The sequence below is a fragment of the Coloeus monedula genome, assembly GCF_965178545.1.
Source record: "Coloeus monedula genome assembly, chromosome: 34".
NCBI classification, from domain to species: Eukaryota; Metazoa; Chordata; class Aves; order Passeriformes; family Corvidae; genus Coloeus; species Coloeus monedula.
Genome location: NC_138814.1, coordinates 504694 through 526642, shown reverse-complemented (window position 1 = coordinate 526642; position 21949 = coordinate 504694). Strand labels below are relative to the sequence as shown.

General features: G+C 56.9%; 3 protein-coding genes across 5 annotated transcripts in view; all 3 read left to right on the top strand.

Moving 5' to 3' along the window:
- Window positions 1–10304, top strand: part of MED25 (mediator complex subunit 25) — a 28407-nt gene extending 18103 nt beyond the window's left edge. For all 3 annotated transcript variants that reach the window (XM_082299783.1, XM_082299784.1, XM_082299782.1), the window contains exons 14-20: window positions 361–468; window positions 1549–1737; window positions 2557–2646; window positions 3661–3720; window positions 4372–4575; window positions 6449–6644; window positions 10071–10304. In XM_082299783.1, the coding sequence (XP_082155909.1) occupies window positions 361–468; window positions 1549–1737; window positions 2557–2646; window positions 3661–3720; window positions 4372–4575; window positions 6449–6644; window positions 10071–10180 (957 nt within the window). In that variant the 3' untranslated portion in view covers window positions 10181–10304. The remainder of the gene's footprint in view (window positions 1–360; window positions 469–1548; window positions 1738–2556; window positions 2647–3660; window positions 3721–4371; window positions 4576–6448; window positions 6645–10070) is intronic.
- An 806-nt stretch (window positions 10305–11110) lies between these two features.
- On the top strand, window positions 11111–12464 carry LOC309583929 (uncharacterized protein). Its single transcript, XM_082299808.1, has 2 exons — window positions 11111–11544; window positions 11741–12464. Exons 1-2 carry the CDS (start codon window positions 11468–11470, stop codon window positions 12222–12224), a joined length of 561 nt encoding a protein of 186 aa, XP_082155934.1. The 5' UTR covers window positions 11111–11467; the 3' UTR covers window positions 12225–12464.
- A 4563-nt stretch (window positions 12465–17027) lies between these two features.
- LOC309583956 (reticulocalbin-3-like) overlaps window positions 17028–21949 on the top strand; it is a gene marked incomplete at its 5' end in the record, with an annotated part of 16639 nt that continues 11717 nt past the window's right edge. The window contains 3 exons of the mRNA XM_082299845.1: window positions 17028–17156; window positions 17822–18054; window positions 19801–19991. Of these exons, the coding sequence (XP_082155971.1) occupies window positions 17028–17156; window positions 17822–18054; window positions 19801–19991 (553 nt within the window). The remainder of the gene's footprint in view (window positions 17157–17821; window positions 18055–19800; window positions 19992–21949) is intronic.

The window sequence follows — 21949 nt, the reverse complement described above, 5'->3', positions numbered from 1 at the left end:
TTTTGTGAGATTTTGGGATGGATTTGTGGGATTTCAGGGGGGTTTTGTGGGATTTTGGGGGGGTTTTGTGGGATTTTGGGGTGGTTTTGTGGGATTTCGGGGGGGTTTTGTGGGATTTTGGGGTGGTTTTGTGGGATTTTGGGGGGGATTTGGGGGATTTCGGCGGGGTTTTGTGGGATTTTGGGGTGGTTTTGTGGGATTTTGAGGTAGATCTGTGGAATTCGAGGGAATTTTGTGGGATTTGGAGTGGTTTTTTGTGGGATTTGGGGTGGTTTTTTTGGGATTTTTGGAGCTTTTGTGGGATTTCAGGTGGATTTGTGGGATCTGGGGGGTCCTGATCCCCTATTTTGACCCCCCCAGACCACCCTGGGCCCCCTTTTCCGGAATTCCCGGATGGTTCAGTTCCATTTCACCAACAAGGATCTGGAGTCGCTCAAGGGGCTCTACAGGATCATGGGCAACGGCTTCGTAAGGACCCCAAAATCATCCCCGGGGACCCCAAAATCATCTTGGGGAGCCCAAAATCATCCCTAGGGAGCCCAAAACCACTCTCAAGGACCCCAAAATCATCCTCAGAGACCCCAAGTCATCTTTGGGGACCCCAAAATCACCCTTGGGCACCCCCAAAATTGCACCCAGGGACCCCAAACCCATCCAGGACCCCCCAAACTCAGGCAGGACCCCCCAAAATCCCCCCCCAGATCCCCCAAACCCATCCAGGCCCCCCAAAATCCCCCCCAGACCCCCCCAAACCAATGCAGGACCCCCCAAAAGCCCTGCCAGACCCCCCCAACCCGTCCAGGACCCCCAAAATCCCCCCCAAGACCCCCTAAAATCCCCCCCAGATCCCCCCCAAACCCATCCAGGACCCCCCAAGTTCCCCCCAGACCCCCCAAACCCATCCAGGACCCCCTAAAATCCCCCCCAGACCCCCCAAACCCATCCAGGACCCCCTAAAATCCCCCCAAACCCATCCAGGACCCCCCAAAGTTCCCCCCAGAGCCCCCAACCCCACGCAGGACCCCCCAAAATCCCCCCCAGACCCCCCCAAACCCCACGCAGGACCCCCCAAAATCCCTCCCAGACCCCCCAAACCCATCCAGGACCCCCAAAATCCCCCCCAGACCCCCCAAACCCATCCAGGACCCCTAAAATCCCCCCAAACCCCATCCAGGACCCCCCAAAATCCCCCCCAGGACCCCCTAAAATGCCCCCCACATCCCCCCCAAACCCATCCAGGACCCCCTAAAATCCCCCCGAACCCATCCAGGACCCCCCAAAATCCCCCCCAGACCCCCCCAAACCCCACGCAGGCCCCCCAAAATCCCCCCCAGACCCCCCAAACCCATCCAGGACCCCCTAAAATCCCCCTGAACCCATCCAGGACCCCCCAAAATCCCCCCCATGTCCCCCCAAACCCCATCCAGGACCCCCCAAAGTTCCCCCCAGACCCCCCAACCCCACGCAGGCCCCCCAAAATCCCCCCCAGACCCCCCCAACCCCACGCAGGACCCCCAAAAGCCCACGCCGTGGCCGTGTCCTTCCCAGGCGGGCTGCGTGCACTTCCCGCACACGGCCCCGTGCGAGGTGCGGGTGCTGATGCTGCTCTACTCGTCCAAGAAGAAAATTTTCATGGGGCTGATCCCCAACGACCAGAGCGGCTTCGTCAACGGCATCCGCCAGGTCATCACCAACCACAAGCAGGTGCAGCAGCACAAGATGGACCAGCAGCGAGGGGTGAGACCCCAAAAACACCCCAAAAACAACCCAAAATCCTACAGATCCCATAAATCCCCTACAGACCCCATAGAGTCCCTACAGACCCCATAGAAACTCTCCAGGTCATCACCAACCACAAGCAGGTGCAGCAGCACAAGGTGGACCAGCAGCGAGGGGTGAGACCCCAAAAACACCCCAAAAACATCTCAAAAACAGCCCCAAAATCCTACAGATCCCATAAATCCCCTATAGACCTCATAAATCCCCTATAGACCCCATAGAAACTCTCCAGGTCATCACCAACCACAAGCAGGTGCAGCAGCACAAGGTGGACCAGCAGCGAGGGGTGAGACCCCAAAAACACCCCAAAACCACCTCAAAAACACCCCAAAAACACCCCAAAACCAACCCAAAATCCTACAGGTCCCATAAATCCCCTACAGACCCCATAGAGTCCCTACAGACCCCATAGAAACTCTCCAGCTCATCACCAACCACAAGCAGGTGCAGCAGCACAAGGTGGACTAGCAGCGAGGGGTGAGACCCCAAAACCACCCCAAAACCACCTCAAAAACACCCCAAAAACATCCCAAAAACGCCCCAAAAACATCCCAAAATCCTACAGATCCCATAAATCCCTTATGGACCCCATAGAGTCCCTACAGAATCCATACATCCCTTCCAGATCCCTCTCTGGGGGATCTTAGGGTGTCTTTTTTGCCCCCAGAAATACCCCTACCCTTTTTTGGGGTATCTTTGGTGCCCCCCAACCCATTTCTGGGGGGGGGTTGGGGTCTCTGCTGCCCCCCCAGCTCCCCAATTTCTCTCTCTCTACAGTTGGGGGGCTCAGCCCCCGTCCCCGGGGCCCCCCCATTCCTGCCCAAGCAGCCGGGGACCCTCCCCGTGACCTCGGGGGTGCAGCCACAGGTAAGGGGGAATTTGGGGTGGTTTTGTGGGAAAAACCCCCTGGATGAGGTTTTTACATCTCTCACCTTTTTGTCTTCGCGTGTTTCCTCTCTTCTTTCTTCTGTTGTTTCTCTCCGTTTTCTCCCCTCACCTTTCCCTCCCTTTTCTCCCCTCACCTTTCCCTCCTTTTTCCCCCCTCACCTTTCCCTCCTTTTTCCCCTCACGTTTCCCTCCCTTTTCTCCCCTCACCTTTCCCTCCTTTTTCCCCTCATGTTTCCCTCCCTTTTCTCCCCTCACGTTTCCCTCCTTTCTCCCCTCACGTTTCTCTCCCATTTCCCCCCTCACATTTCCCGCCCTTTTCTCCCCTCACGTTTCCCGCCCTTTTCTCCCCTCACGTTTCCCTCCCTTTTCTCCCCTCACGTTTCCCTCCCTTTTCCTCTCACGTTTCCCTCCCTTTTCTCCCCTCACCTTTCCCTCCTTTTTCCCCTCACGTTTCCCTCCCTTTTCTCCCCTCACCTTTCCCTCCTTTTTCCCCTCACGTTTCCCTCCCTTTTCCCCCCTCACCTTTCCCTCCCTTTTCCCCCCTCATGTTTCTCTCCTTTCCCCCCTCACGTTTCTCTCCCATTTCCCCCCTCACCTTTCCCTCCCTTTTCTCCCCTCACCTTTCCCTCCCTTTCCCCCCTCACCTTTCCCTCCCTTTTCTCCCCTCACCTTTCCCTCCTTTTTCCCCTCACATTTCCCTCCCTTTTCTCCCCTCACGTTTCTCTCCCTTTTCCCCCTCACATTTCCCGCCCTTTTCTCCCCTCACCTTTCCCGCCCTTTTCTCCCCTCACGTTTCCCGTCCTTTTCTCCCCTCACGTTTCCCGCCCTTTTCTCCCCTCACGTTTCCCGCCCTTTTCTCCCCTCACCTTTCCCTCCCTTTTCTCCCCTCACGTTTCGATTTGAGGTGGTTTTTGTGGGATTTGGGGCAGATTTGGGGGTTTTGGGGGGTCCTTAAAGCCCCCCAGACCTCACATCGTGCTTCCCCTGCCAAAGGTGAGCCCAAGCCTGGCTCAGGTCGGCATCATGGAGGAGCAGCAGCGACAGCAGAGCCTGGTCTGGGGGGACTTTGGGGGTTTGGGAGCAATTTTGGGGGGTCCTGGATGGGTTTGGGGGGCCTGGAGGGGATTTTGGGGGGTCCTGGATGGGTTTGGGGGGCCTGGAGGGGATTTTGGGGGGTCCTGGATGGGTTTGGATGGGTCTGGAGGGGATTTTGGGGGGTCCTGGATGGGTTTGGAGGGTCTGGGGGGGATTTTGGGGGGTCCTGGATGGGTTTGGGGGGCCTGGAGGGGATTTTGGGGGGTCCTGGATGGGTTTGGAGGGTCTGGGGGGGATTTTGGGGGGTCCTGGATGGGTTTGGATGGGTCTGGAGGGGATTTTGGGGGGTCCTGAATGGGTCTGGGGGGGATTTTGGGGGGTCCTGGATGCGTTTGGGGGGACATGGGGGGGTCCTGGAGGCTTTGGGGGTCTGGGGGGGTCCTGGATGGGTTCTGGAGGGGGTCCCTTGGTGGCTCTGGGGGGTGTTGGGGGGGGACCCTGGATGATTTTTGGGGGTGTTTTAGGGGTCTCAGATGGGTCTGGATGGTCTTGAGAGGACCCTGGATGGATTTGGGGGGAGGGGGGGGGTCCCTTTGCTCTGTGGGATTTTGGGGGGGGGTCCCCAACACCCCCTTTTCCTGCACACCCCCTCTCTCCCCCCTCCCCCAGTTACAGCTCCGGGCGCAGCAGCAGCAGCCACAGCCCCCCCCGGCCCCCTCGGCCGCCCCTGCGCCCCCCCCGGCCCCCCAAAACCCGGGACCCCCCCAGGCCGGGCCCCCCCAGCCCACCCAAGCTGGGGGGGGGGCTCTGCTGCGCCCCCAAAACCCCGGGGCCAACCCCCAACTGCGGAGCCTCCTGCTCAGCCAGCAGCCGGTGAGCGACCCCAAAAACAACCCCAAAAACAACCCCAAAAAAACGGGGAGCCCCCGAAATAGAGACTCCCCAAAAAAACGGGGAGCCCCCCAAAATAGAGACTCCCCCCAAAAAAACGGGGAGCACCCAAAATAGAGACTCCCCAAAAAAACGGGGAGCCCCCAAAATAGAGACTCCCCCCAAAAAAACGGGGAGCACCCAAAATAGAGACTCCCCAAAAAAACGGGGAGCACCCAAAATAGAGACTCCCCCCAAAAAAACGGGGAGCACCCAAAATAGAGACTTCTCCAAAAAAACGGGGAGCCCCCAAAATAGAGACTCCCCAAAAAAACGGGGAGCCCCCAAAATAGAGACTCCCCCCAAAAAAACGGGGAGCACCCAAAATAGAGACTTCTCCAAAAAAACGGGGAGCCCCCAAAATAGAGACCCCCCAAAAAAAGGGGAGCCCCCAAATAGAGACTCCCCAAAAAAACGGGGAGCCCCCCAAAATAGAGACTCCCCAAAAAAACGGGGAGCCCCCAAAATAGAGACTCCCCAAAAAAACGGGGAGCCCCCAAAATAGAGACTTCTCCAAAAAAACGGGGAGCCCCCAAATAGAGACTCCCCAAAAAAACGGGGAGCCCCCGAAATAGAGACTCCCCCCAAGAAAACGGGGAGCCCCCAAAATAGAGACCCCCCAAAAAAACGGGGAGCCCCCGAAATAGAGACTTCTCCAAAAAAAGGGGAGCCCCCAAAATAGAGACTCCCCCCAAAAAAACGGGGAGCCCCCGAAATAGAGACTCCCCAAAAAAACGGGGAGCACCCAAAATAGAGACTTCTCCAAAAAAACGGGGAGCCCCCCAAAATAGAGACTCCCCAAAAAAACGGGGAGCCCCCAAAATAGAGACTCCCCAAAAAAACGGGGAGCCCCCCAAAATAGAGACTCCCCAAAAAAACGGGGAGCCCCCAAAATAGAGACTCCCCAAAAAAACGGGGAGCCCCCGAAATAGAGACTCCCCCAAAAAAAGGGGAGCCCCCAAATAGAGACTCCCCAAAAAAACGGGGAGCCCCCAGAATAGAGACTCCCCAAAAAAACGGGGAGCCCCCCAAAATAGAGACTCCCCAAAAAAACGGGGAGCCCCCAAAATAGAGACTCCCCAAAAAAACGGGGAGCCCCCCAAAATAGAGACTCCCCAAAAAAACGGGGAGCCCCCAAAATAGAGACTCCCCAAAAAAAGGGGAGCCCCCAAATAGAGACTCCCCAAAAAAACGGGGAGCCCCCAAAATAGAGACTTCTCCAAAAAAACGGGGAGCCCCCGAAATAGAGACTCCCCAAAAAACGGGGAGCCCCCCAAAATAGAGACTCCCCCCAAAAAAACGGGGAGCACCCAAAATAGAGACTTCTCCAAAAAAACGGGGAGCACCCAAAATAGAGACTCCCCAAAAAAACGGGGAGCACCCAAAATAGAGACTCCCCCCAAAAAAACGGGGAGCCCCCCCAAAAAAAAAAAAAGGGACTCCCCCAAAACAGGGAGCCCCCCCAAAACTCAGGATCGGGGCTTCCCCTCAGGTTAATTTTTGGGGGGGTTTTTGGAGAACTGTGAGGGATTTGGGAAGGGGGGTGGAATTTCTGGGGGGTTCTTGGGGGGAATTTTTGGAGGGGGGGGGGGCTCTTAAAATTTTCGGGGGGACTTTTCAGGGGGTTCTTGGGGCGATTTGGGAGGGGAATTTTTGAGGGGAGGGGGGTTCTTGGGAAGGTTTGGGGGGGGCTCTAAAAATTGGGGGGAGGGGGGGGGAGAGGAAGGAACTGAAGCTTTTTGGGGCGGGGGGGGGGTCCTGTGAAGGGAGGGGTCATTTTTGGGGTGCCCCCCTGACTCTCTGTGGTGTCCCCCAGCCCCAAGGGGGGGTCCCGCCCCCGGCGCAGCCCCTGCACCACCTGCAGCCCCCCCCGGGGCCCCCCCCGGCGCAGCCCCTGCTGCCCCCTCCCCACCAGGCCTTGGGGGCGGGGGGGGGGCAGCTGCCCCTCCTGCACCCCCCCCCGGGGCAGCCCTGGCCGGGGCAGCTGGGGGGGCCCCGCGCCCCGATCCCAGGTGAGTGACCCCAAAAAACCCCCCCCAGAACCCCCAAATCCTCCTGGGAACCCCAAAATAAACCCCCCCGAACCCCCAAATCCTTCTGGGAACCCCAAAACCCTCCTGGGAACCCCAAATCCTCCTGGGAACCCCAAAACCACCCCAGGGACCCCCCCAAAACACATCTGGGAACCCCAAAATGAACCCCCCCAGAACCCCAAAACCCTCTTGGGAACCCCAAAATGAACCCCCCCAGAACCCCAAAACCCTCCTGGGAACCCCAAAATAAACCCCCCCTGAACCCCCAAATCCTCTTGGGAACCCCAAATCCTCCTGGGAACCCCAAAACCACCCCAGGGACCCCCCCAAAACACAGCCAGGAACCCCAAAATGAACCCCCCCGAACCCCAAAACCCTCCTGGGAACCCCAAAATGAACCCCTCCAGAACCCCCAAATCTTTCTGGGAACCCCAAAACCCTCCTGGGAACCCCAAAACCACCCCAGGGACCCCCCCAAAACACATCTGGGAACCCCAAAATGAACCCCCCCAGAACCCCCAAATCCTCCTGGGAACCCCAAAATGAACCCCCCCCGAACCCCCAAATCCTTCTGGGAACCCCAAAACCACCCCAGGGACCCCCCCAAAACACATCTGGGAACCCCAAAATGAACCCCCCCAGAACCCCAAAACCCTCCTGGGAACCCCAAAATGAACCCCCCCGAACCCCAAAACCCTCCTGGGAACCCCAAAATAAACCCCCCCAGAACCCCCAAATCCTTCTGGGAACCCCAAAACCCTCCTGGGAACCCCAAAACCATCCCAGGGACCCCCCAAAACACATCTGGGAACCCCAAAATGAACCCCTCCAGAACCCCCAAATCCTTCTGGGAACCCCAAAACCATCCCAGGGACCCCCCAAAACACATCTGGGAACCCCAAAATGAACCCCCCCAGAACCCCCAAATCCTTCTGGGAACCCCAAATCCTTCTGGGAACCCCAAAACCACCCCAGGGACCCCCCCAAAACACATCTGGGAACCCCAAAATGAACCCCCCCGAACCCCCAAATCCTTCTGGGAACCCCAAAATTAACCCCCCCAGAACCCCAAAACCCTCTTGGGAACCCCAAAATGAACCCCCCCCGAACCCCCAAATCCTTCTGGGAACCCCAAAATGAACCCCCCCCGAACCCCCAAATCCTTCTGGGAACCCCAAAATTAACCCCCCCCGAACCCCCAAATCCTTCTGGGAACCCCAAAATAAACCCCTCCAGAATCCCCAAATCCTTCTGGGAACCCCAAAACCATCCCAGGGACCCCCCAAAACACATCTGGGAACCCCAAAATGAACCCCCCCGAACCCCAAAACCCTCCTGGGAACCCCAAAATGAACCCCCCAGAACCCCCAAATCCTCCTGGGAACCCCAAAATAAACCCCCCCTGAACCCCCAAATCCTCTTGGGAACCCCAAATCCTCCTGGGAACCCCAAAACCACCCCAGGGACCCCCCCAAAACACAGCCAGGAACCCCAAAATGAACCCCCCCGAACCCCAAAACCCTCCTGGGAACCCCAAAATGAACCCCTCCAGAACCCCCAAATCTTTCTGGGAACCCCAAAACCCTCCTGGGAACCCCAAAACCACCCCAGGGACCCCCCCAAAACACATCTGGGAACCCCAAAATGAACCCCCCCAGAACCCCCAAATCCTCCTGGGAACCCCAAAATGAACCCCCCCCGAACCCCCAAATCCTTCTGGGAACCCCAAAACCACCCCAGGGACCCCCCCAAAACACATCTGGGAACCCCAAAATGAACCCCCCCAGAACCCCAAAACCCTCCTGGGAACCCCAAAATGAACCCCCCCAGAACCCCAAAACCCTCTTGGGAACCCCAAAATGAACCCCCCCCAAACCCCCAAATCCTCCTGGGAACCCCAAAATAAACCCCCCCAGAACCCCCAAATCCTTCTGGGAACCCCCAAACCACCCCAGGGACCCCCCCAAAACACAGCTGGGAACCCCAAAATGAACCCCCCCCGAACCCCCAAATCCTTCTGGGAACCCCAAAACCATCCCAGGGACCCCCCAAAACACATCTGGGAACCCCAAAATGAACCCCCCCAGAACCCCAAAACCCTCCTGGGAACCCCAAATCCTCCTGGGAACCCCAAAACCACCCCAGGGACCCCCCCAAAACACATCTGGGAACCCCAAAATGAACCCCCCCGAACCCCCAAATCCTTCTGGGAACCCCAAAACCACGCCAGGGACCCCCCCAAAACACAGCTGGGAACCCCAAAATGAACCCCTCCAGAACCCCCAAATCCTTCTGGGAACCCCAAAACCATCCCAGGGACCCCCCAAAACACAGCCGGGAACCCCAAAATGAACCCCCCCAGAACCCCCAAATCCTTCTGGGAACCCCAAATCCTTCTGGGAACCCCAAAACCACCTCAGGGACCCCCAAAACCACGCCAGGGACCTCCTAAAACACACCCAGGAACCCCAAAATAAACCCCTCCAGAACCCCCAAATCCTTCTGGGAACCCTAAATCCTTCTGGGAACCCCAAAACCACCCCAGGACCCCCCAAACTGCCCCTGGGATCCCCCAAAACCACCCCCAGGTACCCCAAAATTACTCCTGGCACCCTCCAAAATACCCCTGAGACCCCCGAAATACCCCTGGGACCCCCCAAACCACCTTTGGGATCCCCAAACCTCTCTTGGCATCCCCAAAATGACCCCCAGGTACCCCCAAAATGTCCCTGGGAACCCCAAAACCACATCAGGACCCCCCCAAACCACCCCTGGGACTCCCCAAACCACCCCCAGACCTCTCCTGGGACCCCCAAACCACCCCCAGGTACCCCCAAAATATCCTTGGACTCTCCCCAATTTACCCTGGGAACCCCAAAACCACCCCCAGGTACCCACAAAATGTCCCTGGGACCCCCTAGACCACCCCCAGGTACCCCCAAATTACTCCTGGCACCCTCCAAAATACCCCTGAGACCCCCAAAATGCCCCTGAGACCCCCCAAAACCCACCTTTGGGACCCCCAAAACCACCCCCAGCTACCCCCAAAATGTCCCTGGGATCCCCCAGTTTACCCTGGGAACCCCAAAACCACATCAGGACCCCCCAAACCACCCCTGGGACCCCCCCAAACCACCCCCAGGTACCCCCGAAATATCCCTGGACCCCCCCCAATTTACCTTGGGAACCCCAAAACCACCCCCAGGTACCCCCAAACCTCTCCTGGGACCCCCCCAATTTACCTTGGGAACCCCAAAACCACCCCCAGGTACCCTCAAATTATTTCTGGCACCCTCCAAAATACCCCTGAGACCCCCAAAATACCCCTGAGACCCCCCCAAAACCCACCTTTGGGACCCCAGGGTGAGTTTTGGGGTCCCCCCTGACCCCGCTGTGCCCCCCCAGGGCAGATGCTGCTGCCCCCCGGCCCGCGGGGCCCCGTCCCCCCGGGGGGGCTCCAGCCCGTGCAGACCCCCAGCGTGATGGAGGAGGACATCCTGATGGACCTCATCTAGGGGGGACAGAGGAGGGGGGAACCCCCAAAATTTGGGGGGGTTGGGAACCCCAAAATATCCCCAGAGACCCCCAAAAATACCCTCAAAAAAAAAAAAAAAAAACCCAAATACCCCCAAAAGGACCCGACCCCCCAAAATCAGGGATCCCCAGAGCGAGACATGGATGGACCCCACTGGGGGGGGGGAGGGGGGAATCCCCAAAATTTGGGGAGACCCCCCCCGGGACCCCCAAACCACCCCCTGGGGACCCCCCCCCCCCCCATTTTCCCCTTTTTTTTTTCCTTGCTTTGCTGAATAAAAGAGGAATTTTTGCACTTGATCCGGTGAAAAAGTGGGAATTTTGGGATCCGGGAAGGTCTGTGAGGAGGGAGAAATTTGGGATGGGGAGGGAGGGGGTTATCCCAGGATCCGGGAAGGAATCTGGGATCGGGGGGTGGAATTTGGGATCGGGGTGGGGGGGGTGCGGATGGCTTTCCTTGGTTCTGGGATCTTCTCAGATCCAGAACCTTCTCCCGAGCTCCAGCGTCTCCTCCCGGTGCTCCCAGGGGACACCCGGGAACTCCTTGGATTCCACAGAAACCCTCCAGAATTCCCGTTTTCACCCAGAAACTCCCCAAAATTCCCGGCCGCTTCCCTTCCCTTTTACTCCACGAATTTTTTGGGATTGGAACCGCTCGAGAACAGACCTCGAAGCCCCCGGATTCGGCTCATCCCCGAGATCGCCCATGCCGGGATGGAAGGGAGGGACACACCTGGCGCAGGTGCCCGGGGAGGCAACGCCCGGCGGCACCCGGGCTCATCCCGGGATGGGCGATTTTAGGGATGAGCCGAATCCGGGGGGGTTTGGGGTCTGTTCTCGGGCAGTTTTGTCTCAAAATCGAAGGAAGGAAGGGGCGGAGCTTGGGGAGTCTCCGGTGAAACTGAAAGCTCTCGTTCCCAGAAATCAGGGGCTGCTGGAGCCCAGGGAGGAGGGGAAGGGGCCCGGCTGAGCCGAGAGCACCGGGAGGAGAGCCCGGAGAGGGGGGAGAAGGGGCTGGAGCCGGGGAGGAGAGCCCGGAGCTGAGGAGATCCCGGAGCTGAGGAGATCCCAGAGCTGAGGAGATCCCAGAGCTGAGGAGAGCCCGGAGCTGAGGAGATCCCGGAGCTGAGGAGATCCCAGAGCTGAGGAGATCCCGGAGCTGAGGAGAGCCCGGAGCTGAGGAGATCCCAGAGCTGAGGAGATCCCAGAGCTGAGGAGATTCCGGAGCTGAGGAGATCCCAGAGCTGAGGAGGAGATCCCGAGCCAGGATGGGGTTGAACGTCAGTCGCTTTGTGGAGATCCACATCTCCAACAAGACCCGAAACTTCACCCTGAAGCAGTCCGGGTGAGGCCGGGGGGGACATCGGGGAGGACCCTTGGGGGTGCAGGGGGGCAGCTCCGGGTGGGATCTTCGTGCCGGGCTGGGATCATCTCCAGGGCTCGGGGTCATCTCCCAGCACCTCCCAGTGCCGCTGGGACGATTTCCCCGCGCTCCCGCCGCCCCTCCGTTGATCCCCCCCTTCCAATTCCTCTCTCTCCAGGACCTACTTCTTCAGCGGCCACGTCCTCAACCCCCCGCAGGACGTGGCCCCCGGCTCCTCCAAAAGCTGCAAGTTCACCAACACCTCCTTGTTCTGGGGCGCTAACGGGGTCCTGGCCTTCGAGGCCGAGTCCTTCACCTTGGCCATCTACTTCTCCAACCCCATCGACTACAACAGGTTTTCCATGGAGATGGGCCTGGAGCTGTCCCTGGACAAGGTTCACAAGCACAACCTGCAGGTGGTCTACGAACGCCTGGTCAAGATCTCCCAGCAATCGCCCGAGAAGAACGCCATGTTCCCCTTCGTCATCCTCAAGGAAAACCAGGACGAAGAGCGGCTCAGCGTCGGCCCCGTCGAGGTGACGGCCACCATGTCCAGGGGCCGGAACGCAGTCATCAGGGTGACGGTGCGGGAACGCGGGGAAGCGGAGTGGGAAGCCAGGGCAGAGACGGCCAGCCCAGGGAAACACGTCCAGGAGAAGTGAGAACACCCGCGGGACCTCCAGGGGAACCTCATGGACAGCCCTGGAACCGCACGGGAGCCCTGAGAACCCCACAGAGACCCCCGGAACCCCACAGAGATCCCCGGAACCCCATAGAGACCCCCGGAACCCCACAGAGATCCCCGGAACCCCATAGAGACCCACGGAACCCCACAGGCACCCCCGGAACCCCATAGAGACCCCTGGAACCCCATAGAGACCCCTGGAACCCCATAGAGACCCCCGGAACCCCATAGAGACCCACGGAACCCCATAGAGACCCCTGGAACCCCATAGAGACCCCCGGAACCCCATAGAGACCCCTGGAACCCCATAGAGACCCCCGGAACCCCATAGAGACCCACGGAACCCCATAGAGACCCCTGGAACCCCATAGAGACCCCCGGAACCCCATAGAGACCCCTGGAACCCCATAGAGACCCCCGGAACCCCATAGAGACCCACGGAACCCCACAGAGACCCCCGGAACCCCACAGAGACCCCCGGAACCCCATAGAGACCCCTGGAACCCCATAGAGACCCCCGGAACCCCATAGAGACCCCCGGAACCCCATAGAGACCCCTGGAACCCCATAGAGACCCCCGGAACCCCATAGAGACCCACGGAACCCCACAGAGACCCCCGGAACCCCATAGAGACCCCCGGAACCCCACAGAGACCCCTGGAACCCTGCAGAGACCCCTGGAACCCCACAGAGACCCCTGGAACCCCATAGAGACCCACGGAACCCCATAGAGACCCCTGGAACCCCATAGAGACCCCCGGAAATCCATAAAGACCCACGGAACCCCACAGAGACCCCTGGAACCCCATAGAGACCCACGGAACCCCACAGGCACCCACGGAACCCCACAGGCACCCCCAGAACCCCACAGGCACCTCCAGAACCCCGTGGCCAGCTCTAGAACCCCGCAGACACCCCCAGAACCCTGCAGACACTCCTGGAACCCCTCAGAGACCCCCGGAATCCCACAGAGATCCCCGGAACCCCATAGAGACCCCTGGAACCCCATAGAGACCCCCGGAACCCCATAGAGACCCCTGGAACCCCACAGAGACCCACGGAACCCCATAGAGACCCCCGGAACCCCATAGAGACCCCTGGAACCCCATAGAGACCCACGGAACCCCATAGAGACCCCTGGAACCCCTCAGAGACCCCCGGAACCCCATAGAGACCCCCGGAACCCCATAGAGACCCCCGGAACCCCATAGAGACCCACGGAACCCCATAGAGACCCCTGGAACCCCATAGAGACCCACGGAACCCCATAGAGACCCCTGGAACCCCATAGAGACCCCCGGAACCCCATAGAGACCCCTGGAACCCCATAGAGACCCCCGGAACCCCATAGAGACCCACGGAACCCCATAGAGACCCCCGGAACCCCATAAAGACCCCCGGAACCCCATAGAGACCCACGGAACCCCACAGAGACCCCCGGAACCCCACAGAGACCCCCGGAACCCCATAGAGACCCCTGGAACCCCATAGAGACCCCCGGAACCCCATAGAGACCCCTGGAACCCCACAGAGACCCACGGAACCCCATAGAGACCCCCGGAACCCCATAGAGACCCCTGGAACCCCATAGAAACCCCCGGAACCCCATAGAGACCCCTGGAACCCCATAGAGACCCACGGAACCCCATAGAGACCCCTGGAACCCCATAGAGACCCACGGAACCCCATAGAGACCCCTGGAACCCCATAGAGACCCACGGAACCCCATAGAGACCCCTGGAACCCCATAGAGACCCCCGGAACCCCATAGAGACCCCTGGAACCCCATAGAGACCCCCGGAACCCCATAGAGACCCCTGGAACCCCATAGAGACCCCCGGAACCCCATAGAGACCCACGGAACCCCATAGAGACCCCTGGAACCCCATAGAGACCCACGGAACCCCACAGGCACCCCCAGAACCCCACAGGCACCTCCAGAACCCCGTGGCCAGCTCTAGAACCCCGCAGACACCCCCAGAACCCTGCAGACACCCCCAGAACCCCACAGACACCCCCAGAACCCCGCAGACACCCCCAGAACCCCGCAGACACTCCCAGAACCCCGCAGAGACCCCCAGAACCCCGCAGAGACCCCCAGAACCCCACAGGCACCCCCAGAACCCCGCAGAGACCCCCAGAACCCCGCAGAGACCCCCAGAACCCCTTAAACACCCCCAGAACCCCGCAGAGACCCCCAGAACCCCACAGGCACCCCCAGAACCCCTCAGGCACCTCCAGAACCCCGTGGCCAGCTCTAGAACCCCGCAGACACCCCCAGAACCCCACAGAGGTTTCTAGAACCCACAGATCTAGAAACTCAGACAAACCTCCAGAGCCCTGCAGAAGCATCTAGAACCCCCTCCCCCCGATGCCTCTAGAGCCCCGGAGACCCCTCTAGAACCTTGTGGGAGCCTCTAGAGCCCCACAGACCCTTCTAGAACCCTCCGCAGAGTCCAGAAGATCCTTCAGCAGAACCTCTTGGGCACCGGGAGAACCTTGGAGAAACCACCGGGAGCTTCTGGACACCCCCGAGAACGCCACGGGCACGGCGGGGTTGGGGCGTCCCAGCCCCTCTTTTGGGGTGCCCCAACCCCCCCCGGCCTCCTTTGTGCTTTGGTCAATAAAAGGAGAATTTTAGAACTTGGTCTGCGGAGTGAAGAAAGCGGGATTTGGGATCTGGAGGAGCCTGGGATGAGGGGTGAGAATTTGGGATCGGGAGGGGGAAATCTGGGAGTGGGAAGGTCAAAGGTTAAAGGGGCCTCGTGGGACGGGGAGATCTGGGATTGAGGGGGGAACCCTGGATCTGGGGAAGGATCTGGGATCCGGGGTGGATATTTGGGATTTGGGGTGGTCTGGGATCGAGGGGGTCGGGGGTGTGGGAGGCTCTGGGGTCGGGGGTGAGCGGTTAAACCGGTTAAACCAGTTAAACCAGTTAAACCAGTTAACCCTGTTCCATGCCCCTTCCAGGGACCCCAAACCCACCCCCCAGGGCACCCCCCGGGTACCTGTGCCAGGTGTGTCCCTCCCGAGCCTGGGACATCCCGGGATGGGCGACTTCAGGGAGGCTCCAAATCCGGGTGGGTTTTGGGTCTATTCACATCCAATTTTGTCATGGGAGCCAAAATTCCTCAGGGAATGGGAAAGAAAGGGCCGGGTTTGGGAGGGGTTTGGGTGAAACCCAAAGAGGTGATGTCTCTGAAATCACGGAGAGTGCGAGAACGGGGAACTGAGGATCCGCATCGCTCCCAAACGGAGCCGAGAACACCGGGAAGAGACCCCGGAGTGGGGGGAGAAGGGTCTGGAGCCAGGGAGAGCCCGGAGCTGAGGAGATTCCAGAGCTCAGGAAAAGATCCTGGAGCTGAGAAGGTCCCGAGCCACGATGGCAGCAGAGCAGAGCCAGAACTCTCTGGAGTTCCAGATCTCCAACGACTCCTTGAGCTCCGAGGGATAATTCAGGCTGTGAGCCCACTCCACACCCAGGGCTCACCCCTTGTTTTTGGGGTGCTGGCCCCCATTTTTGTCCCCTCCAGGCCGCTCTGCGCCGGGCCAGCGCCATCCTGCGCAGCCAGAAGCCCGTGGTGGTGAGGAAGAAGAGGGTGCGGGCGGCGAAGGCCCCGTGAGCCCCCCCAGAAATAAAAGTGTCTGAGCAACCTCCAGAGTCCGCGCTTCGTTTTGGGGAGGGGGCACCTGAGGAATTGGGATGCACATTTCCCCCATTTTTACCCCCTCATTTCCCAACCTTCCCGTCCTTTTCTCCTCTCGTGCTTTCTGCCAATTTTACCCTCAGGCTTCCCGCCCTTTTTTCCTTGTGTTTCCTGGCTTTTTCCCCTCGTATTTTCTTTCCTTTTCCTCCCTCACGTTTCCCTCCCTTTTCTCCCTCACCTTTCCCTCCCTTTTCTCCCTCCCTTTTCTCTCCCTTTTTTCCCCTCACGTTTCCCTCCCTTTTCTCCCCTCACCTTTCCCTCCCTTCTCTCCCCTCACCTTTCCCTCCCTTTTCTCCCCTCACGTTTCCCTCCCTTTTCTCCCCTCACCTTTCCCTCCCTTTTTCCCCCTCACCTTTCCCTCCCTTTTCCCCTCACGTTTCCCTCCCTTTTCTCCCCTCACCTTTCCCTCCCTTTTCTCCCCTCACGTTTCCCCTTTTCTCCCCTCACCTTTCCCTCCCTTTTCTCCCCTCACGTTTCCCGCCCTTTTCTCCCCTCACGTTTCCCGCTCTTTTCCCCTCACATTTCCCACCATTTCCCCCTCCTGTTTCCAGTATAAACCAGTGTGGCCCAGCATTTCCCAGTCCATCCCATCACACCCCAGTCTAGCCCAGTACGTCCTGGTATATCACAGTCCACCCCAGTATAACCTACCCCAGGCCAATATAAACCAGTTTGCCCCAGTATATCCCAGTCCAGACCAATAGAAACCACTTTCACGGAATATATTTCTGTTCATCCCAGTCCAGGCTGATATAACCCAGTTTAGCCCAGTATACCCCAGTTTGTCCCAATATAACCCAGTACGTCCCAGTCTATCCCAGTATAACCCAACTCAAACCAGTCCAAACCAGTATAACCTACTGTCCCAGCTCAAGCCAGTATGAACCAGTCTGGCCCAGTATGTACCAATCCAGATCAGCCAAACCTATTCCAGACTGGCATATCCCAGTATATCCCAGTACATCCCAGTATCTCCCAGTGCCCCGCCCCGTTCCGTGTCCCTCCCCCCGCTCACTTTGGGTTAAAAAAGCGGCTTTTCGGGCCCGGGGCGCGGACGTGGCGCGCGGCAGCCAATGGGAGCGCGGCTCGCTCCGCCCCACGTGGGCTCGGCCGCCTCTGATTGGTCGAGACGCCCCCCGGGGCGGGGCCAAGGCTGTGAGGGGCAGCGGGACCCCCCCGGGGTTGGGGCAGGACGGGACGAGGTGAGGGGGGGGGGGGCGAATTTTGGGAGGTTCCGAGGGGGATTTTGGGGGGTTCTTGAGGGTCCCGAAGGGTCCTGAGGGGTTTGGGGGGGTCTGAAGAAGATTTGGGGGAGTTTTGAGGGGTCCGGGGGGGTTGGGGAAGGTTTTGGGGGGTCCTGAGGGGCTTTGGGGGCGATCCTTGAGGGGGTTGGGGGAGTTTTGAGGGGTCCTGAGGGAATTTGGGGGATCCCGAGGGCTCCTGAGGGGTTTGGGGGGGGGTTCTGAGGAGAGTTTGGGGGGGTCTTGGTGGAGTTTGAGTGGATTTGGGGTTCTGAGGAGAATTTGAGGGAGTTTGAGGGGGGGTTGGGGTCCTGAGGGAATTTGGGAGATCCCGAAGGCTCCGAGGGGGTTTTGGGGGGGTTCTGAGGAGAATTTGGGGGAGTTTTGGGTCCTGAGGGAATTTGGGGGATCCCGAAGGCTCCTGAGGGGTTTTGGGGGGGTTCTGAGGAGAATTTGGGGGAGTTTTGAGTCCTGAGGGAATTTGGGGGATCTCGAAGGCTCCGAGGGGGTTTTGGGGGGGGCATTTTGGCCTCATTCCGCTCCATTTTTTTGGGGTTATTTGGGGCATTTTGGGCTCTTTTAGTGTCATTTTAAGCTCATTTCTGCCCTTTTCCGTCCCTCCCCAGATGCTTTTGGGGTCTCTCTGGCTGCTGTGGCCCTTCCTGGCTCGGGGATTTGGGGGGTCCCCGAACCGGGGGATCCCCCACGCCCCTCATCCCCCTTTAGGGGCGGGGGTCCCGCCTGAATCCCACGGCCACGATGCCGAGGGGGTTTTTTGGGATCACGCCGCCATTTGGGGGGCTCAGGAAGCCCGGGAGCAACAGGAGCTGCCCCCCGAAGAATCCCGGAGGCGTTTGGGGTAAAATCCTTAAAAAAGAAAAAAAAAAAAAAAAAAAAAAAATTCCAAAATAATCCTAAAAAAAATTCCTTCAAAATCCCACCCGGAATTCCTTAAAAAAATGCCCGAGAAAATTCCTAAAAAATCTCCCCCCCCCGAAAGTTCATAAAAAAATCATTGGGGGATTCTAAAATTCCCAAAAAATCCCCCCGAAATCCTCAGGGAGGGGATCCCAAAAATCCCAGGGAGGGATCCTAAAATTCCCCAAAAATTCCCCCAAAATCCTCAGGGAGGGGATCCCAAAAATCCCAGGGAGGGATCCTAAAATTCCCAAAAAAATCCTCCCGAAATCCTCAGGGAGGGGATCCCAAAAATCCCAGGGAGGGATCCCAAAATTCCCCAAAAATCTCCCCCGAAATCCTCAGGGAGGGGATCCCAAAAATCCCAGGGAGGGATCCTAAAATTCCCCAAAAATTCCCCCAAAATCCTCAGGGAGGGGATCCCAAAAATCCCAGGGAGGGATCCTAAAATTCCCCAAAAATTCCCCCAAAATCCTCAGGGAGGGGATCCCAAAAATCCCAGGGAGGGATCCTAAAATTCCCAAAAGAATTCCCCCAAAATCCTCAGGGAGGGGATCCCAAAAATCCCAGGGAGGGATCCTAAAATTCCCCAAAAATTCCCCCAAAATCCTCAGGGAGGGGATCCCAAAAATCCCAGGGAGGGATCCCAAAATTCCCCAAAAATCCCCCCAAAATCCTCAGGGAGGGGATCCCAAAAATCCCAGGGAGGGATCCCAAAATTCCCCAAAAATTCCCCCAAAATCCTCAGGGAGGGGATCCCAAAAATCCCAGGGAGGGATCCTAAAATTCCCCAAAAATTCCCCCAAAATCCTCAGGGAGGGGATCCCAAAAATCCCAGGGAGGGATCCTAAAATTCCCCAAAAATTCCCCCAAAATCCTCAGGGAGGGGATCCCAAAAATCCCAGGGAGGGATCCTAAAATTCCCCAAAAATTCCCCCAAAATCCTCAGGGAGGGGATCCCAAAAATCCCAGGGAGGGATCCTAAAATTCCCAAAAAAATTCCCCCAAAATCCTCAGGGAGGGGATCCCAAAAATCCCAGGGAGGGATCCTAAAATTCCCCAAAAATTCCCCCAAAATCCTCAGGGAGGGGATCCCAAAAATCCCAGGGAGGGATCCTAAAATTCCCCAAAAATTCCCCCAAAATCCTCAGGGAGGGGATCCCAAAAATCCCAGGGAGGGATCCTAAAATTCCCCAAAAATTCCCCCAAAATCCTCAGGGAGGGGATCCCAAAAATCCCAGGGAGGGATCCCAAAATTCCCCAAAAAAAACCCAAAATTCGTGCAGGGATCCCAAAATTCCCAAAAAACCGTCGGGGGGAGTGACCCCAAAATTTCCCGAGGGCTCCCAAAATCCCAGTGAGGACCCCAAAATTCCCGGGATTTGAGGGAAATTTGGGGTGCAAATCCGCGGGATTTGGGGGCAATTCCGGGGGATTTGGGAGTCTCAGGAATTCCACGACGATTTCAGGTGGAATTCCGGGAATTTTGGGCTCCCGATCCCGGTTTTTTCCCAGGCTCCCGGTGGGATTGACACTCACGGGGCGGGAATTCCCATGGAATCCTGAGGGGTGCGGGGTGAATTCCCAGGGATTTCTGGGGGGGCCGCTTTTCGGAGTTTCAGCGCTTCCGGCGAGTTTTTGGGTGGAATTCCGGGAATTTTGGGCTCCCGATCCCGGTTTTTGCCAGGCTCCTGGTGGGATTGATGGACGCCGACAGCTCCGGGGGCGTCTCCGGGGAGGAGCTGCGGGCCTGGATCCTGCGCAGGCACCGCAGCACCCGCGAGGAGGCGCTGGCGAGGGAGCGGCGCAGCTACGATCGCGACAGAGACAATGTCGTGACATGGGCCGAGTATCGCGGCGAGGCCTTCGGGGACTCGGGTGAGTTCTGGGAATTCTGGGGGAATTTTTGGGGATTTTTGGGGTATTTTTGGAGGGGTTTTTGGGGATTTTTTGGGAATTTTTTGGAATTTTTGGAGGGGTTTTGGGGGGTTTGGGGAGGGGGGCGGCGCAGCTACGATCGCGACAGAGACAATGTCGTGACATGGGCCGAGTATCGCGGCGAGGCCTTCGGGGACTCGGGTGAGTTCTGGGGATTCTGGGGGAATTTTTGGGAATTTTTGGGGATTTTTGGGGTATTTTTGGAGGGGTTTTTAGAGGATGTTGGGGGATGTTTTGGGATTTTTTTTGAATTTTTTTGGAGGGATTTTTGGAGAATTTTTTGGGGGTTTTTTTGGAATTTTTGGAGGGGTTTTTGGGGTTTTTTTTTGGAATTTTTGGAGGGGTTTTTGGGGAATTTTTGGGAATTTTTTGGAATTTTTGGAGGGGTTTTTGGGGAATTTTTGGGGATTTTTGGGGTATTTTTGGAGGGGTTTTTAGAGGATGTTGGGGGATGTTTTGGGATTTTTTTTTGAATTTTTGGAGGGATTTTTGGAGGGATTTTTGGGGTTTTTTTTGGAATTTTTGGAGGGATTTTTGGGGGTTTTTTTTGGAATTTTTGGAGGGGTTTTTGGGGAATTTTTGGGAATTTTTTGGGAATTTTTGGGGGGATTTTTGGAGGGGTTTTTGGGGTATTTTCGGAGGGGTTTTTCGAGGGGGTTTTGGGGGATTTTTGGAGGGATTTTTGGGGAATTTTTTTTGAATTTTTGGAGGGGTTTTTTGGGAATATTTTGCGAATTTTTGGGAGGAGTTTTTGGAGAATTTTGTGGGATTTTTTGAGAATTTTGGAGGGGTTTTTGGGGAATTTTTGGGAATTTTTGAGGGATTTTTGGAGGGATTTTTGGAGGGGTTTTTTGGGAATTTTTTGAAATTTTTTGGGAACTCTTGGAGGAGTTTTTCGAGAATTTTTGGGAATTTTTTTGCGAATTTTGGGGGATTTTTAGAGGGGTTTTTGGGGAATTTTTGGGGTATTTTCGGAGGGGTTTTTAGAGGGGGTTTTGGGGGATTTTTGGAGGGATTTTTTGGGAATTTTTTTTGAATTTTTGGACGGGTTTTTTGGGAATTTTGGGGGATTTTTGGAGGGATTTTTGGGAATTTTTTTGCGAATTTTTGGGAGGAGTTTTTGGAGAATTTTGGGGGATTTTTTGGGAATTTTTGGAGGGATTTTTGGAGGGGTTTTTTGGGGAATTTTTTTTGAATTTTTGGAGGGATTTTTGGGGAATTTTTTGGGGTTTTTTTTGGAATTTTTGGAGGGGTTTTTGGGGAATTTTTGGGAATTTTTGAGGGATTTTTGGAGGGGTTTTTGGGGAATTTTTGGGGATTTTTTGGGAATTTTTGGGGTATTTTTGGAGGGGTTTTTTTGGAATTTTTGGAGGGGATTTTAGGGGATATTGGGGGATTTTTGGGGAATTTTCTTGGAATTTTCGGAGGGTTTTTTGGGGAATTTTTGGGGAATTTTTGGGGGATTTTTGCAGGGGTTTTTGGGAATTTCTGGAGGGGTTTTCGGGGAACTTTTTGGGAATTTTTGGAGGGATTTTTGGGGAATTTTTTGACGTTTTTTGCGAATTCTTGGGGGAGATTTTGGAGAATTTTTGGGGATTTTTTGGGAATTTTTGAGGGGTTTTTGGAGGGGGTTTTTAGGGGATTTTTGGGGACTTTTGGGAATTTTGGGGGGATTTTTGGAGGGGTTTTTAGGGGATTTGGGGGGGATTTTTGGTGGGATTTTTGGGGATTTTTTTGGCGTATTTTTGGGAGGGGTTTTTAGGGGATTTTTTGGGAATTTTTGGATGCGATTTTTGAAGAGGTTTTTGGGGGATTTTTGGAGGGGTTTTTAGGAGATATTGGGGAATTTTGGTAATTTTTTGGGGAATTTTTGGAGGGGTTTTGGGGGGGTTTTTTGG